Here is a 17,675-nt window from a genome sequence, read left to right on the forward strand (position 1 = left end):
TTTGCCTTCATGAATCTCATTCTTTATTCATATTGTAAGCTAAATAACTATGTTAGAATAGCTGAAGCTGAAGTTTACTTGCCAACTTGGTTGGTTTTTTTTTTTTTTTAAAAAAAAAAACTAAACATATTTTTCTTCGAAGGGATTTAAATTCTTGCATCTGTATTAGTTTTTCCTTGGGAAGGTGTGAATTTCTACTAGGTTTTAAAAGTGGGATGTGTGTGTTCACTTGAGCATTTACAGAGGCACAAAAGCAGACATTTTGATTCTGGAGAAGGACAGGTGACACTCCCAAAGGTGAACTGGAATGAGTGAGTCCCTAAGCACTAGGGATTGGAGCCATATCCTACATAGAGTTTATTCAACGGAATAACTGCTGATGTAATCACTTTTGCATATTGCATATTGATTTGCTATTAGCAAGACAAGATGGAACAAAACTCAGAGGTTTGGAGCAAGGCTTCCCCTTGATGGGTCCTGTTACCTCCCAGGAGGACAGTCCAGGACTCTTCCTCAGGAGTGGGCTGCACCAGGCACATCTGCAGAGGGCTCCGCCAGCCTCTGCCTGTTGGCAAGGAACGTGATTGGAGCAGAAGGTGATCTTCCTCTATGCCAGAAACAGTTGGGCACACATGTGACAAGGACACGGTGGACAGAATGGGGACATCAAGGTGTGTTGAGAGAGAGCAAAGTGAAGGAGTGTTCCCTAGACAGGGAAGCATTCCCAAGAGCGCTTCAAGAGGAGCTCTGCTCCCACCACCCATGGGTCTGCACTGGAGCCCAGCCTCGGTCCAGTCTGAACCTCAGAGGCTGCCCCAGCAGGACTTATCCTCATTTGGACGGCTTGAAGTTTGATCACACCTCACTGCACTGAAGTCAGGGACCTGGTGGTCCCCATCTGCTTCTCTAGAATGCACAGTACTCATCCTGACCGTGGGTTTCCTGGGTTGCCCAGTGTTTGCAAAGGCAGAGTGTGAGGACACACACAAAGCACTGGATGCAGTTTCCAGTGTAAAGAGGCATCAGGGTGACCTGATGGCTGCTGCGGTGCCCACATGGGACATGCCTGCCTTGGCCCCTTGCTCTGGCACTTGGATTTACCTCTGGGTCATGGTCACCACTGAGAGCAGCTCACATGCAGAGTGTCTTCTGCAGTGCTTCCTTCACATCCCTGCTCCTGAGGCTGTAGATGAAAGGGTTCAACATGGGGGTGACAATTGTATACATGACAGCCGACAGGGCATCTCCCTGGGGCGTGTGCGAGGAGGCGGGGCTGAAGTAGACCCTGATGGCCATGCCATAGAATAGCACAACCACCGACAGGTGGCAGCTGCAGGTGGAAAAGGCTCTCTGCCTCCCCTGAGTAGAGGTGACCTTCAGAATGGTGCAGAAGATGAGGCCATAGGATGTGAGGATGCAGGCAAGGGGCGTGAGAGCCAGCAGACTCCCCACCGTGAGAATGACCATGATGTTGAGGGACACGTCCGAGCAGGAGAGCTGCAGGAGAGGGTTGAGGTCACAGAAGAAATGGTGGATGACATTGGAGGCACAGAAGGACAGGCGTGCCATCAACATAGTGTGCAGGAGGGCATGAAGGCAGGTGACCACCCAGAGCCCTGCCACCAACCGCAGGCAGAGCTGAGGATTCACTGTGGTGGCGTAGTGTAAAGGGTGGCAAATGGCCACATATCTATCGTAGGCCATCACACAGAGAAGGAGGCTGTCCATGTTCACAAAAGAAATGAAGAAGAAGAGCTGGGCAAGACAGCCTTCGAGGGAGATGGTCAGGGTGTCAGTCAGGAGGTTCACTACCATTTTGGGAACTGTTGTGGAAATAAAGCAAATGTCAACAAAGGCCAAATTACTAAGGAAGAAATACATGGGGGAATGGAGGCGGGGGTCACCGCCGATGGCCAGGATGATGAGTGTATTTCCCAGCATGGTGACCAGGTACATACAGAGAAAGAGCAGGGCCAAGAGGTGCGGATGTGCTGAGGAGTCCGAGAGGCCCAGGAGGACAAATTCCCTGATGGCTGTTAGGTTTCCTCTGTCCATCTTCCCATCAAATCTAGAAGAAGAGAACATTTAATGGTGGAGCCCCACAGGGTCCTCATGACGTGTGGGGGACTAAGTGCCACCCTAACCCTTGCTACCTCCAATGTTTGCCACCCATGTCTGTGTCTCTGGCATCATGTCTGCATACGCACAGAAACATCTTGCGACTCAGTCTCAACCACTTTCAAGAAAGCATGGTTTCTTCCCCAATACTGGAAGTGAACTGTGACGAATGCCCATTTTTAACTGGACCCGTTATTTTCATTAGCCCACAATAATCACATTGTCCATTCCGACCTTATTGGAAAGTTGCTTATTTTGGCAGCCATGCTGTTTGCTCTGAGCAGATTTAGTTACTGTGGCTGAGCACTGTCCCTGCTCATCTGATGTATCCCAACCAGGGTGGCAGATGCCCTGTGCCAGCTTCTTCACTTGGGTGAGAATAAATGCTGGTCACTGGTGATCCCAGGCCCCCACTCTGGCTTCTTTGCTCTCTGCTGGTCATTGCACAGTGCCTCTGCCAGGTATGCAGCCTCCCCTGACGTCCCATGCCCTTGCAGGGGCTTTAGGCCCTTCAGCCCAGCACAGCCCTGTGGCCTGCTCTCCCTAGGAGACGTGATAGTGCTCCTGCCCTACTAGAATCCTTCACCAAGTGTCTTGCAGCCTCACAGTCTCTCTACTCTCCAAATGCTTACTATAATATGATGTAATTAATACCCGCTTTTATTCTAAATATTATCAAGACATAAGTTTTTATAACTATTAGCAAACTAGTAATTATCCATCCATTCACATGACCAGTGTCTTCCTTTGAACACTGCCTAAGGTCCACATTCTGGGCACAATTCATTTGATACTGAATATTATTTTTTTTGACTGGAGTTGAATTATTGATTAAGTTATGGGTTCCAGAACGTTCTTCCTGACATTGGGGGCTTTTAATTTTTTTTCAAAACTTTATATTTTTAGTTTATATTGTTGTAAACCTAACTGGCTATTATGGCCTTGAACAGGACGTGGGCCTGTAAAATCACACTGGCTGGTGGGGACCTGCCATTTTTAGTGCGGGTGTTATTATTTCTCACAGTGTCCCTGAATCACCGTTTGTTATTGATTTTACATTTGGGATCCTAATGAACTTCTTTATAAAACATGTCTGGTGTGTACATATTGGAGACCTTTTCTCAGTCTCAGGAGGTTCTCCTAAATTCAGAACTTGTAACTTCCTTATGTTTTACAGGAATATTCACTGTAATCCTCCAGATGTGTGATATAGGAAGAAGACCTCTCCTTTCAAATACGCAACCATGGAACAGGGCCCACAGGCCTCCCCTGAAGGCACATTCAGGAGGCCTCCTTCTTCCCACCAAGCTCCTGTGCCAGGCAGTGTAGCCAGCACCGCTAAAGCCCTGCCACTAACTGGAACATGCATTTGCTCTTTATCTAGCCTCCAGTCCCAACTTGCCCAGAGCCTCCGACCCACACAGTTCCCTCCCTCTGATCCCTATAGTCTCTAACTAAATTCTCTCTACCTCTTCACCCAAGCGCAGGTGAGTCGGGATGAGGTCTGTGTTGGGCGGGGTCACTGCACGCTGGGCAGGTGCCCACTCTGGAGTGAGGGGCTCTGCTGGCTTCCTCTGCTGCGGGATGATCTCTCCTGCCCTTTCCCCATCCTGTGATCAGGCTGAATGCCCCTTTCATGACCAGCATGGAAGCTCACCTTGTTTGTCTGCTTCCCTGTGGCCGGTGTTGTGCCGGAGGAAGAATCTGCACAGTTGGTGACACACAGTGCTATGGAAACAGCGGAGGCCACATTCTGGAGCAGCACCTGACTGCACCAGCCTGTGGTTCTCGGAGAGAGCCCTACAGCGCCTCCCTCAGGGCACTTCCGTGAGCTCCAGGTGGCTTCCTCAACCTGGGCTTAGCCCACTCTTCCACGGGAACCTTGACAGTGCCATTACAAAAGTCTGAGTGTCATGATTCTGGGACTCACATACTCAGGGTGTCTCTGATGAGACAGAGAGGAGCTTGGAGTACGTACCCTTCTTGTCGGGAGGGGACTTTTATTCTCTCTGAAGGTCCGACCAAGAGAACAGAGGTGGACTTGCACACGGGTTCAGATCCTAAGAGGAGATTAACCAGGAGGAGAGGAACCGGAGGGACAGGGGCGCGCTCCTCTCTTCTGGGAATAGCAGTAATTTGTTTACCTGAGTGACTCAGAGGGACAGGCCATGATCAAGGCACACTTTGTCCCTTGAGCTCAGCACTGCAGAGGCCATGTGGAGTTCTAATTTCTAAGTTGTTTCTCTGTTTGGAAGAGAAGGTAAGCCGAGGGTCCAACAGAGCATGCCAGGAAAAGCTTTAAAATCTATGAAGTTTCTAAGACCAATTCTCCTTTTCTTCTACATAACATTAAAACAAAATGCTTTGTACAATTCAAACAACTACTAAATAATCTGGAAATTAATATTTGGGCCTGTGCATGTCTGACTCCAAAGAGGGTTCTCGGTATCCCTGAGTCCCTTTGTCACAGGGCGGGGAGTGGAGACTGAATTTTATGGGGATGGATAATTAAGTTTGTAGGTTTTGGGTTTCAGTGTCTCATCTTTTCACTTATTACCTCAAGCTATATTTTTTAAAAGTAACATTTTTATACACACACAAAAAAATGGTCTATCTGAAAAAATAAGTCAAGGAAACCATTCCATGAAAGGTAGCATTTTAAAAAGCACTGCAGTATAAATTTCACAAAGGAAGTGAAATCTCTGTATTGAACCCCATAAAACATTGATGAAAGATATTGAAGAAGGTGCAAATAATGGAAAGATATCCAGTACTCATGGATCAGAAACACTAATATCAAAACAGCAACACTACTCAGATGATACACAGATTCAGTGTGACCTCTATCATAATTCCAAAGATGTTATTCATAGAAAGTAGAAAACAGCCCAACGATCCTTATGAAACCACAAAAGACCCCCAATAGCCTGCAAAGGAAAAGAAGCCACCATCTCCTAAACGTATCTGACCACCCAGGTTCTTTGCAGCAGTGTTCACATTAGTCAAGGCATAAAAAATAACCTAAATGCCCAGGATTCTGCCCATGGGTAAAGAAAATACAGTATACTGTTGGACTGAAAAATCATTCAGTCTTAAAAAGGAGATCCTGTCATCTACCAAATCCAGATGAACATGGAGGGCTTTATACTAAGTGAAATAAGTCAGAAAAAAAATCACCTGCCCTCACTTAGGTGTGTAGTATAAAACAGGAAGGAAAGGGAGAGGAAGGCAATGAGGAGGAAAAGGAAAGGGAGGGGGCAGAAGGGAAGGGAGAGGGAAATATGGGGGTGTCCAGGCAGAGAAAGCAGGAGAGACAGGGAGAGAGATCAGAGGACACAGAGTATCAGACATGAAGAAAACACAACCCTAGAAATCCAATCACAGCATGGAGGCTAATGTAAGAAATGTAGCATATCTGAGGTTCCTACTGAACAAGTGTATCTTAGCAGCTTGTCCAGGAAATACCCACAGGAAAAGCAGCAGGGTCTGTGAGATGAAGAATACCTTACTTTGCTTGACGGTGGCCTTTTCTCAGTCTGTGTGTATCCCACAAAACTATGCTGTGTATCCTAAGTGCACACAATAAAAGTTATTTTAAAGGTAAAATGTGTTTATCAGAAAGTCAATAAAAACATGTTACTACTAAAATACATGTAGTATAGTATCACATTTCCCATTGGATATGTATTCAATATAGTATATCATCTAAAGCCATTTTATATTAAATCTCAAGAAAATGAAGAGCACAGCTAGATGTCATGAAATATGAAGTTGCTTAAATTTGTGACAATAATGTTTTACAAGGATGTGTGGCCAGAGCAATGCCCTGCAGAAAGTGGAGGTGTGGCCAGTGCGGGCAGCAGCCAGGAGGTAAGGGTGGGGCTGACCCTGATGGGCAGGAGTGGAGGGCCGCTGATCAAACATGGTCCAAAAATGAAAATGAGCAGGTAGATAAGTGGGCAGCACTTAGGTTGCGTTTAATTTCACTGCATGGTATTGAATGATAATGGGCTGATCATCTTCCACGGGGAATTTGAATTAAAAAGTGGATCTTAAATGAAGAAAATTATTTTCACATTTGAGATTACTTTTTTCTTTCCTGAAAAAAAGGCCTACTTTTATTGTTAGATTGTGCATGATCCTGTAAATGACTTCTCAACAAAATCCCCATTCCCAGATTTCTGGGCAAGACTTAGTGGCACTTTATGGAATTTTAACATATGAAATGTAAGCAGTATACTCTACATATCAAGGAGCATGTAACAATTTTATTTCTGTGTAATGGGCTCTTCAGTGCACGCACACTTCACAGCACGCTAACCCGTGGGGAACTGGATACTGTATGGAGTGTGCTCTTCCCTGGGCTCTTTCCACTCCTCCCTTGGCTACTTGCATGCCCTGACTTTCGGCACTCCCCATCCTGTGCATACTTGGAGGCCCATTTGAAATGCCACATTTCCTCCTATGGTTCCTGGGGTCCTCCCGGCTCCCACACAAATCTACCCCATGACCATGCTCCATGCTTTCCAAGAATGCAAAACACCACCTGAAAGAGCAGGGTGCTGCATGGTACCACGATTCCGGAGCTCAGTGCTGGGGTGAGCTCTATGACCAGAATATCACTTTCTCAGTACTTCTTTTACCTGTCATAAACTAAAATGGATCATGACCACTATTTCATGTAAGAGATGGTGTGCAAAGTCATCTACCCTCTGTCACACATTTCTAATACTTTGAACATTGCTGCAGCTGCTGCACAGGAAGTCAACTGGCTGGGGCAGGAGAAGTTGCACAGCCCAACCACAGCTTGCAGAACAAGACTGAGTGCCCATGGGCAGGTGCACAGCAGCACTCCAGGCGAAGCTGCTGGATTGCATCTGCCTCTGAGTGATGTGGCCAATAAGCTCCCTCAAGTCCCCCATCCACATGACGGGGACATATCTGCCTGGGCAAAAGGAAGCCTGCCATTGAAGCCCTTACAATAGATACTTGCCACAGGGCCACTGTGACAGTGAAGCGAGGGACCAGGGAGGGCACTTTGGGGCTCTCTAGAGCACTCCTATATGTGAATTTTAGCTGACCATGTTCTGTTAACATTCATGCCGTCCGTGTTTTATCTTATTACTGGCCTAGGGCTGAGATTTGTGAGGTCCCAGATTGTGGGTCCTCTTCCATAATGCAGGAGTGAGCTGAGTTCCAGGTGAGCCTGAGTGTGCCCTCTAGGCTGCCCCCTCCCCTTGCTTCAGCTGACTTGGACACACCATTTCCAGAGGTCAGGAAGCTAAGAGCCCCCTAGCTTTGCTGTAGAGGATACCTGGAGATGTGGGTGATGTTGGTCACAGTGGCCTAAGCTGGAAGCCACTCGTGTCTGTCTAAAACCAGTGGAAACCACTGACCTTGGGCCTGCTGAGCTTCCAACACCTGATGTCTTTGACATTGGAGGGCAAGTCTCTGCCTCACCAGGCTAAGGCTGCCATTTTTTGAAACATGTATCCTATGAAGAACTGAGATGTTTGGCTCCTCGTGACCACCAGTGGCTCCTCTTTCCCTGGCCTCTAGTCACCTTTCCCAAGCCTTAGACTACCTGCCACTCTATTGCACAAGGATCCATAAACTCTGTCCTTGGGGAGTGGACACTAGGCTTGCTCCTGCCTCCCTCATGGGCTGCTTCTGAATAGATCCCAAATTCTGCCAAGTTCATCTTTGCAGTGACTGGCACCTGCACAAGGGGCACAGTGGGCCTAGCCGAATAGCAGAGGCACTGATTCATGTGGCTTTCATTCTTCTCAGCATCTCTCTGTCTGCTCTGACCTTTGAATGAGTTGGCCATTCAATGTTGCTATGAGAAAATGGTAAGTTTAAATTATTACTGTGGATCTCACCATTTATCTGAAAAGTGGGCAGCACCATTTTAAGTGCAAATCTTTATGCTGATCCAACAAGTCACACAACTCACAGTTCACATCTGTAAATGCATATGCAGAAACTGCACAAAACTAACTTCATTTGTTTTTATTTCACTTCTCGGTATTTACATATGCTGCTGAAGCTCCCATCTGAAGGTTGCTGGCAAGGGGCTAAAAGCAGAGGCTACCTTTCCCACTAGCAGCATCCTTCTCCCTCCACCCACATCCTCACTTTCAGGAGAGAGTTGCTAAGGCAGAGAACGAGGTGAGAAGCACCGTGGGATTCCTAGGTGCTGCTTCTTTCCCACCTGCTTGTTCCTGGTCCAGAGCAAGTTAGGTGGGAGTGAGAGTGGATCTCATGACTCAGCCCACTCTAAGGCCAGATGCTCACACTCTCCTCTTGGCCTTGAGTCTTGCTAAAACCCCACCCCTGTGGGTCCACCTGAATGCCCTGCTCAGGGGCAAAGCGAATGCTGTGTGCAAATTGGGAAGCAAGAAAAGTCAACTCTGCCTTAAAGAAGAATCAAATGTATGAAATATAATATGTCAAGAGCTTTGTAATGTTTTGAACAACCAATAAAAAAAGAAGAATGAAATTATGGCATTTTCAGATAAATGGATGGAGCTAGAGGACATTATGCTAAGTGAAGTAAGCCAATTCCCAAAAAACCAAAGGCCGGATGTTTTCTCTGATAAGCAGATGATGATCCATAGTGTGGCAGGGGGATAGGGAAGAATGAAGGAACTTTGATTTGTGTAGAGGGAAGTGTAAGGAGGGTTGGGGCTGTGGGGATGGGAAGGATGGTAGAAAGAGACAGACATTATTACCCCATATACATGGATGATTATACTACTGGAGTGACTCTGAACCATGCACAGCATTGGAATGAGAAATTGTGCTCCATTTGTGTACTATATGTAAAATGCATTCTACTGTAAAATTAATTGATTGATTTTTAAAAAAAACATGTTCAGGGAGTAAAATATTAAGTTTTAAGATAGTTGGGCTGGGGATGCAGCTCAGTAGTAGAGGCTGGCCTAGCACATGTGAGGCCCTGAGTTCAATCATCAGTATTGCAAAGAAAAAAAATTTAAGATGGCAACAATAGCAATAAACCTAGCACAAGGCCCTTCTGAGCAAGGTCAGAGGCCCACAAAGATGGTCTTATTCAAGATTTTTGGGTGGAGGATTTGGGTCTCTAGAGTCCCCAGTACACCATGCAGAGTCTGTGGTCAGTGACTGGATGCATGTAGGTGTCATTCATTTTGAATGCTGAAGTTTGAATTAGATGAACAAGGTCTGAAATAAAGCCTGCCAAGAAGCAAACTTGGAGATTCAGCTGAGATTTCCAAGCAGAATATTAAGTGTAATTTCCCTCCTTCAATAGTGGTATGATTCTTCATAGGAAAACTGTGAGCAAAGATACACTAAAGGAAGAACTCCTCAACAGAAAGAAGCTGCCAGTGGTGATCTAAGAAATTACCAGCACATTCCCTGCTTGTTCACTCTCTGGCTGGGGAACTTTGGCTGAGGTCTGCAGGTTCCTCCCCGGCCTGTGCTGGCTCAGCCCTCCTCCCCATCTGCATCCCCTGGAGCATGGGCCAGACTCACCTGCACCCAAGCAGTGGCCTCAGTCCTGGGGACTGAAGGACACACAGGTTCCAACAGAAGCCAGGGAGTCTTCCCAGGTACCTCTTCAACTACACAGATGCAGATAAGGCACTTCTCTGGATCCAAAGATGTGCAGGTGAGCTCAGGTGTTGTGTCGACCTCTGGGCTCTAGATGGAGGATGAGGCCACTGTTCCTGTAGCCCTCCAAGCCGTGCTCCTAGGATGTCATGGTGCTCCAGAGCCATGGGGGAGTGGGACCAGCCGCCCTACACTCTCCTGGTCTGCTGCAGGCAGCTCTCAGCGGGCTCTAAGGAGGTGATTTCTGTGTCACATCAGACCCTGGTTTCCTTAGTAGAGTAGATCTGATGAGGTCACAGACTTTTAGCTCAGAATCTGGACTGTTCTATCACCAGCACCTGCCTGATTCCAGACTTCACAGACAGGAATTTCATCCCAGGAGATCAAAATCTTCCAATGGACACTTTGGAGTAAAACAAAAAGAGGTGATTCCACCTACTCCTCAGTCAGCCTCGAGAAATGACCCCAAAAGTCCTCTAAGTGCTTCAAGTGGTTTTAGGGAAAAAATGTCAACATGAAGAAAGAAACTGTTTCCTAGAAATAAGCCACCAGCTAGTCAAAAATAAGGCTGTGTTCTCTCTAGTGGCACCCTTTTTGGGAGCCACTTGGCTGTCCATGTGGGCTTGGTTCTGGAACTCAGTTCTGTTCCGCTGGTCTGTGTCAGTTTTTATGGTGGCACCATGCTGTTCTGGTTACCAAAGCTCTGCAACATATGGAAATCAGAGATTGTGACGCCTTCCACTTTCTTATTTTTGTTCAAGATTGCTTTGGCTATGTAGAGGTGTTTTTTTCTTTTGTTTTGTTTTGTTTTTGTTTTGTGTTGGGGGGGGATGCTTGCTTTTGAACTTGAATATTGTTTTCTTTTTTCTCTGTGAAGAATATCATTGCAATTAGTAATTGCATAAAATATTAAATACTTGAGGAAAAACTGGCAAAAGTAGAAAGTTGCATCCTCTGGAAACTAATGAAACCCTCACTGAGGACAATGCAAGAAGTGTTGAGCGAATGCAGAGGGACACTGAGTGTGGTCACTTTGGGAGTCTACAAAGTCAAAGGCTCCACATTTCCAGCAGAGACCCCTCCCCAGCTCTGCCAGCTCCTCTAATGCAGCCCCAGAGCTGTGTTGTTCCCTGTAGTCCCAGAACCTTCCTGCTCCTGGTCCCTCTGCACAGGCTGACTGGGCTTAAGGGTGCACTGATCCTGACCAACTGTATGGTGGAGAGAGGCGTGGGCTTCTCTGTGAGGCCAGTCCTAGGGAAGCCTGGGTGCACCATGGACCCTGGAAGGCGGTGTCCAATGTGCCCTGGACTGGCCCTCCTGCTGCTCTCTCACTGCATGGGCGGGGACTGGTCTCTTCTACCATAGCTAACTCCCCAACATGTGCCAGAAGTCGTTTCAGATCTCACCAGCAGTTCTCAACTGGTAGGTGCCCGGAACCCATGGCTCCTGTGTCTGCAGGTTCCCTCTCTGCACCCATGAGGTTCAGCAGCTGCCCTCTCTGTATCACCTGGGGGCATCTCCAGACTCCCCTGCACCCTGAGCAGTGGCCTCAGTGTTGGTGACTGACATATCCCTGTTCCAGCAGCAGCTGGGCGCCCTCCCAGGTAGCCCTGGAACCACCCTCAGCCTCAAGCACCAGGTCTCCAGCGCCCCCTGCTGCTTCTCTGGATCCCAGGAGTCCCCGCTGATGCCCAGCTCTTGCTCCTGGCTGGGCTGCCGCCAGAGGTGAGGCCAATGACTACTGTGCTGTCCCCCATCCCCCACCCCCCGGTGGCAGCAGCCACCTTCTTCACTGGCAGCTGTGACTGGTAGGGAGACAAGGAAACCCTGGCCCGCAGACCTTGCTCTGAGCTCCTTTCCACTGATACATTTCTGGGAGACATCAGTAGGCAAATTGCCCTGCAGCAGAGCAAATCCACACTTGAGGGGAAGGAAACACCCTGCGGTGCCCGAAAGCTGAGCCACCGGGGCAGGAGCCCTGAGGGAACCAGCCAGGTGCATCCCATGAGGTGAAACCCCTGATTCCAAAAGTGGAGGTGTCTTAGGGAAATATCACTTCGTCTCCAACCAAGGACAGAAGGCAGGAGTGTTCAACTATTTTTCCATCTTTTAAGTTTTTTGTTTTCCCACCAGTAATATTCTCTTTAGAAGGGGCATAATTTTTTGAAAAGTAGTTCATAAAAGTGTTTGTGATTTCATCTCAGCATACTGTGATCATCGTTTTAATATAAAGGTGGAATTTATACAAAGTAATATGCATCCATTTGAGAACAGTTTGGTGAATGGGAAAATATGTATACACAATATAAATAATATATATAAATATATAGAGAAATATATAATAAGTATATTTGATTAATAATTAATATATTTAATTTATAATTAAAATTATAAATATATAATTAATATTTTATTGCATATAATTATTTATGTTTACATATCATATTGATATATTCATATTTTCATGAATTCAAAATGAAGATTAAAATTTTTCTATCAACCATGATATTATGGCATTTTCAGTCAATATTCCATTGACTTTACCTTGTCTGTGACACTACAGATTTCTCTTTGTTTACAGAGTTTCATCTCCATGAGACATGTCACCTGCACTCTCTCCTGTGGGTCTTCTGACATAAGCAGAATGATTTTGAAATTCTATCTGTTGGCTTACTGTCAGATGTTTAGGCTGTGTGATGAACAATCCTGTTATGCAATTTCAATTATGAATTATTGTGTAATTCTCTTGGACAATTCACTAACCATACCACACTCAATAAAGTTTATGTTAACTTTATTTTAACTTCTTACAAAGTGGCTGCCTTCTGCCAGGAGTGTGTCAGAGTCCACCTACTTTATATGGTGCCAGTAGGTGGCAGATCACCCCATGCACTCAGTTGTGTACGCTTTTCTTGGAACGGGATAATATGATAATCTAATTTTGCATTTTTAGAACCACAATATTAAATATATCAATGTGTTTATTGGCTATTTACATATTTTCTTGGGTGATGTGATGAATTTTTGAAGTGATAAAGTAGAAAGTATTTTTCTTCTTTAATTCAACAATCCTGGGCCACTTTAATTGCCTTGCTTCTCATTTTTTTTTTCTTAAATCCTTTTTATTTTCCTTTGTGACACTGCAGAATGAACCCAGGGGCACACACTACCACTGAGCTACATTCCCAAACTTTTTTTTTACATTTTATCTTGAGTCAGGGTCTAACTTAAGTTGTTGAGGCTGGCCTCAAACTTGCAATCCTCCTGCCTCAGCTTCCCAGTCGCTGGGATGGCCAGCGAACATAACCTGCCTGGTTTGTTGAGTCTTATACTGGCCTGGTTTTGACCTTGTCTCCCAGGTGCCAATAGAGAAAAGTAGCTGGAGTGAAACTTGGAACGACGATATCACTGTAGGACACTAGAGGGCGCCGTGGGTCGGGCTCCGGAGAGAAGATCTGCCGGGAAGCGCAGCTCGGGCCCTGGGTCCCCTTAACCTGTGGTCGCCGCATCAGGTGGCAGCTCATCTGCATGAGAGCTGCGCCCCCGGTGTAGGAGTGACCGGAGAGCTGAGGCTGCCCAGCGCCGTCCTGTAGAGCAGCCCGGCTGGATGCAGCAGGCCGGGGCTCCTCTCCTGCTCCCTGCCCAGGTGACTATGTGGGGAACGGCTGGGCTGGGTGGGGAGGGCAACGCTGAAGCTCCGCCCCTCACCTGTTTCCAGGGGCCACATATCTGCCCGGTGACTTCTGGGAGACCATTACCCTCCTCTGTAGCCCAGGGCCGCGGCCAGCTGGGTCCAGCGTCACCACTTCCCCAAACCTCCAGGCCTAACAGGTCACTGGCTCTGGGATCCGGAGCCCTGCCAGATTCTCAGCCTCCCTGGCTGGAGAGAGGCTGCCCGCACCAGCGCAGGGGGCCAGCCTGAGCGCAGAGCCTGATCTTCCTGTGCTCAGGGGAGCAGCAGCCACTTCCACAGGGACACAGCCTGCTGAGTAACACTTACATCCTGGCTCAGCCTCGCCCTTTGCTCCTAGGACCCTCCTGCCTTCTTACCAGAGGCTGTGTGTAGCCCCGGGGCTCAGGAGGCTGATCACCACCTTAGGGGAAGAGGCCAACACCATACTCCTGAGTTTCGCTTCTTTTTTTAGGTTTATGCTAAAAATGTCAGTGCAACAATGTCACCAATTGTACAAATTAAAGGACAAGGTGACCACACACACACACACACACACACACACACACACAAGTGTGTCTAAATTCATGTCAGCCAGTGGTCATTTATCACAGAAAATATTTGACAAAATAACGATATAAAACCACTATGATTTTATATGAAAATATTAACATAGCAGCAAAATTTAAAGAAAAACTTAGAAAAACAATGTTACACCAATGGGAAATTATGTATCTCTTCTATTGACCTTTGAGAAAATTCTGAAACAAAACAGAGCACATGTGCATTCAAAAATGGCTAACTTATGAAATATAAACATGTCTGAGGTGAGCATAGCTCAGAAGCTCCAGCTCTGGCACACTCTCCAGGACCTGGGGGCCACACCAGCTCCAGGGCTCACCGTGCACGTGGCTGAGTTTGCTACAACCTCACCACACTTAGGGGATTCTTCAGGTAACCTGACCATGAGGGCATCAGTGCACCAGGAGTAAACAGCAGGACACAACCCTGAGGTTGCTGAGCAAGACCTGAAGTCCAGCAGAGGAGAGGGCTCCTTACCACCCTGCACCTGAACTCCCTGAGACAGCATCCCCTCCACATCCAAGGTCTGGGAAGCCATGAGAGATCCAGGTCTATGAGACACCTGCACTGGGGGTCAGCACCAGACCCCACCCAAAGACTTTGTGCTCCATTCTCAACAGGCATTACCCAGGCAACCCCAGTGCTGAGGCGTGTCAGAGGCAGATTCAGGAGACAGCTGATCTGGTGGGAAAGACACCTTGACAGCAGAGCAAGATGGCTGGGAGTCAAGCACTCAAAGCCCAAAGACATCACAGCTCTTTTATTGCACCATTAGCTGCTTAAGGTGAAATCTTTCTGATTTCACAGCCCCTTGCTCTGTCTCCAGCTGAGCAGTTATACTTCAGTGACTCCCAGGAATACCCTTCCCTTGGGTCCTGTCTCATTGTTGGAATCTACCTGGAGTTTCTTCATGGTCACTACTGGAATCATATCTTCTATTGACAGAGGACCTTTAGAGACACAGTGGGAAGTCGTTAGCTGCAGGGAGGACACACTGTCCACACCTCACCCTGCTCCTCCCCTGGCTTCTCAAAACTCACCTGGGCTCTGTGTGGTCAGAGATTCAGCAGTCAAGGCTCACACCTGCAAAACCTCACAACTCAAGGTGTCACTCCCACATGCCTAGGATCATTGCAGCCCTCAGAGCCAGTCCTGTGAGCTGCAGCTGCAGCTGCAATGGACACACTGTGTTAAGGACTCCAAGGAAGGGACCCAGGCCAGGCCCAGACCTCTGCCCACCAGATAGTTCTGAGAGGGTGGGAGTTTCCTCTGCATGAGAACAGCACTGTTGGGACCCTGGACTGTGTTTAGTTTGGGAGAAGGACTGGGATGTTTACTTTGCTTCATGGTAATTAATGTAAATTCAGCAGCACATCTGGCTCATGTCCATCACTCAGGGGAGGGCTCCTCTGGAGATGACACTTAAGAAGGGGCCTCTCCTCCCCTGGCTTCTTACAGGTATTTATCAATAGCCTGCATGTGCAGAATTGTCTGCCTCTCTCTGAGGCCCAAGGACACAAAGGCCAATATCAGGGTCCTTGAGGAATTCCCAGCAGGGGGCATGTTTGTAAACAGAGGTGAGGAGCTGAGCCCAGTCACCCCTGTGCTGGACAGGAGCAGGGCAGCAGGAGCAGGGAAGGGATCACATTGCTCTGTCCAGGAGCCTTCTCATCATGCCTTACCCTGGATCACACCCTGAGCAGGACCCTGGATTAGCTGAGGAGGGTCCTTTCCTCACCTGAGCTGGACCAGATGTTTACAGGGTGTATCATCAGAGATGCCTTGAGCCTAGATGGGATGCTCAGGGCTGAGCTCTGGATGAGGAACAATGAGGACACAGTGCCTGCTTCTACAGTGACCAGCATGGCCAGGATCTCTCTGTTAGGGGACAGTCAGATGTGAATGTTGGGACCACGAGGTTAAGAGAACGATTCTATCAAATGGGCCCACAGTGCTGACCCCCACATGCTTTCTTTTCCAAGAAGCAATTTAGCTGCAGCCCTGCCTGGCTTAAGTGGACAGGATATGTCACATTCCTCAGCAAACTATCTGTTCACTGCAGGAGAAATGCAGGCACAAAATAATGTTGATAAGAGGAGCCCAAGTTCCCCTGAAGGAGGTGACTTCTGTGACCAGATCCCCACACTCTGGGAGATGAGACCAGTTCCTCTTAAACTGCTGACCTGACCTGCATCCCCTGCCTCTGCCAGTGGCCCTGGGGGGAGGAGCAGGAAGCAAGCTCCAGCCTCCAGGCTTCAAGGGAGACTTGCACAAGTGCTCACAGCAGACACAGGGCTGCCCCTGCTCCCTGTGCCTAGGGAGGGACAGAGTGTTCAGGCACCAACAGCCTGGGCTGGGGCAGGCCATCTCCTCTTCTTAGCACAGGGAACCCCCCTCCCCTCTCAGGCCAGGTGCCCTGCTGTCTTCCTGCTGCCCCTAGAAATCCTCCCTCTGCAGCCCAAGGCCAGGGGCTGCCTGCAGGTGCCCCCATTTACATGTCAATCCCACACAGCAGGGCCCCTCTCAGTGCCCCTGGGAACCTAGGATCCAGAGGAAAAGGACTTCCAGGGCAGTGTGGCCATGAGAAGGGAGCTGCAGATCTAGGCCAACAGGAGGCATTTCCCAGTCCAGTGGTCTCAGCTTGTGCTGACCCCTGCAGACCATCAGGTTACAGGGAGTACATTACATTACTGTAATGTACTCCCCAGGAATTGGCAATGCAAAAAACCAAACCTGAGTCCACTTATATTTACATTTACCTGAAACACCCACAGTCCTTTGTTCAGTCTTTCAGAAGAGCCCAGGATGTGCTTCCTCAGGGAGGCTGGACAGGGACACTGGGGACTGTCCTATCACAGGCTGAGGTCACCCTCCCTCCTACACAGAGCCTGCCTTTCCTCCTCCCAGGCAGAAGGCCATGTCCCACCCTGACCCTCCGCCCCTGAAGGAGGCCTCTCTCCTCTGCTGGCCACAGTGTTTTGGGCACCACCCAGACACCACGGGGGATCAGGACATGGGAAGAAGATTGTCCACATGCGGTGACATTTTCTATTTGGGGTGACATGAAGTGAAGAGTCACAGCTCAGGTGGGGAGGCCAGGAGTGAGCCTCCCCAGGCCTCCTCAGGCTCCTCCTCTCTCAGGTCCCCACCAGGGCTGGGGGCAGGTGCTGCCCTGGGTCTAGCTGCAGAAGGAAGGAGCCCTGCCCAGCTCTCCAGGTGTTCAAGACCAGGGCAGGGCATTCTGATCCCTCCTGCAAAAACCATATTCAGGGAAAAAGGGAAGGGACAGGTGTGAGGCCCCAGGGGACCCACCACTGGATGCCACATTATATGGAAGAGCAGGAACTTGGGATCCTGCAGACTCAGTCCTGGTCCATGCTCCACATGGGGAGCCAGGCCACAGGGGTGAACATCCTAATGGGTGCTGAGCCCACAGCAGAGGTTAAAGTCTCCCCAGGAAGATGGTTGTGGCGGAGTGTGTGGGTCTTGGAGGTGAGGACCTGCCTGCAGTTCCTAGTCCAGGGTGGAATTGCTGCTGAGACTGAGAGTTTAAATTCGGATGTCAGTGTTCACTGTTGCCCCATAGAGCCTCCTGAGTCAGAGAGGGGCTTCAGGGAGGTCGTGGAGAGGGGCCCTCAGCACACCTGCAGATGGGGTGAGTGGGGACCCTGTTCCTGTAGATAAGCCAGTGCAGAGCCAGAAAAAGAGC

General features: G+C 48.4%; 1 protein-coding gene across 1 annotated transcript; it reads right to left on the reverse strand.

Moving 5' to 3' along the window:
* Positions 1 to 1,131: 1,131 nt before the first annotated feature.
* LOC144367240 (olfactory receptor 1C1-like) lies at positions 1,132 to 2,055 on the reverse strand. The gene has a single exon (XM_078022878.1). It carries the CDS (start codon positions 2,053 to 2,055, stop codon positions 1,132 to 1,134), a length of 924 nt encoding a protein of 307 aa, XP_077879004.1.
* Positions 2,056 to 17,675: the final 15,620 nt, after the last annotated feature.

Source organism: Ictidomys tridecemlineatus, chromosome 1 (assembly GCF_052094955.1).
Source record: "Ictidomys tridecemlineatus isolate mIctTri1 chromosome 1, mIctTri1.hap1, whole genome shotgun sequence".
Classification (NCBI taxonomy): domain Eukaryota; kingdom Metazoa; phylum Chordata; class Mammalia; order Rodentia; family Sciuridae; genus Ictidomys; species Ictidomys tridecemlineatus.

Coding starts and splice junctions, on each gene's coding strand:
- LOC144367240 (XM_078022878.1), bottom strand. CDS start 2,055: ATGGACAGAGGAAACCTAACAGCCATCAGGGAATTTGTCCTCCTGGGC.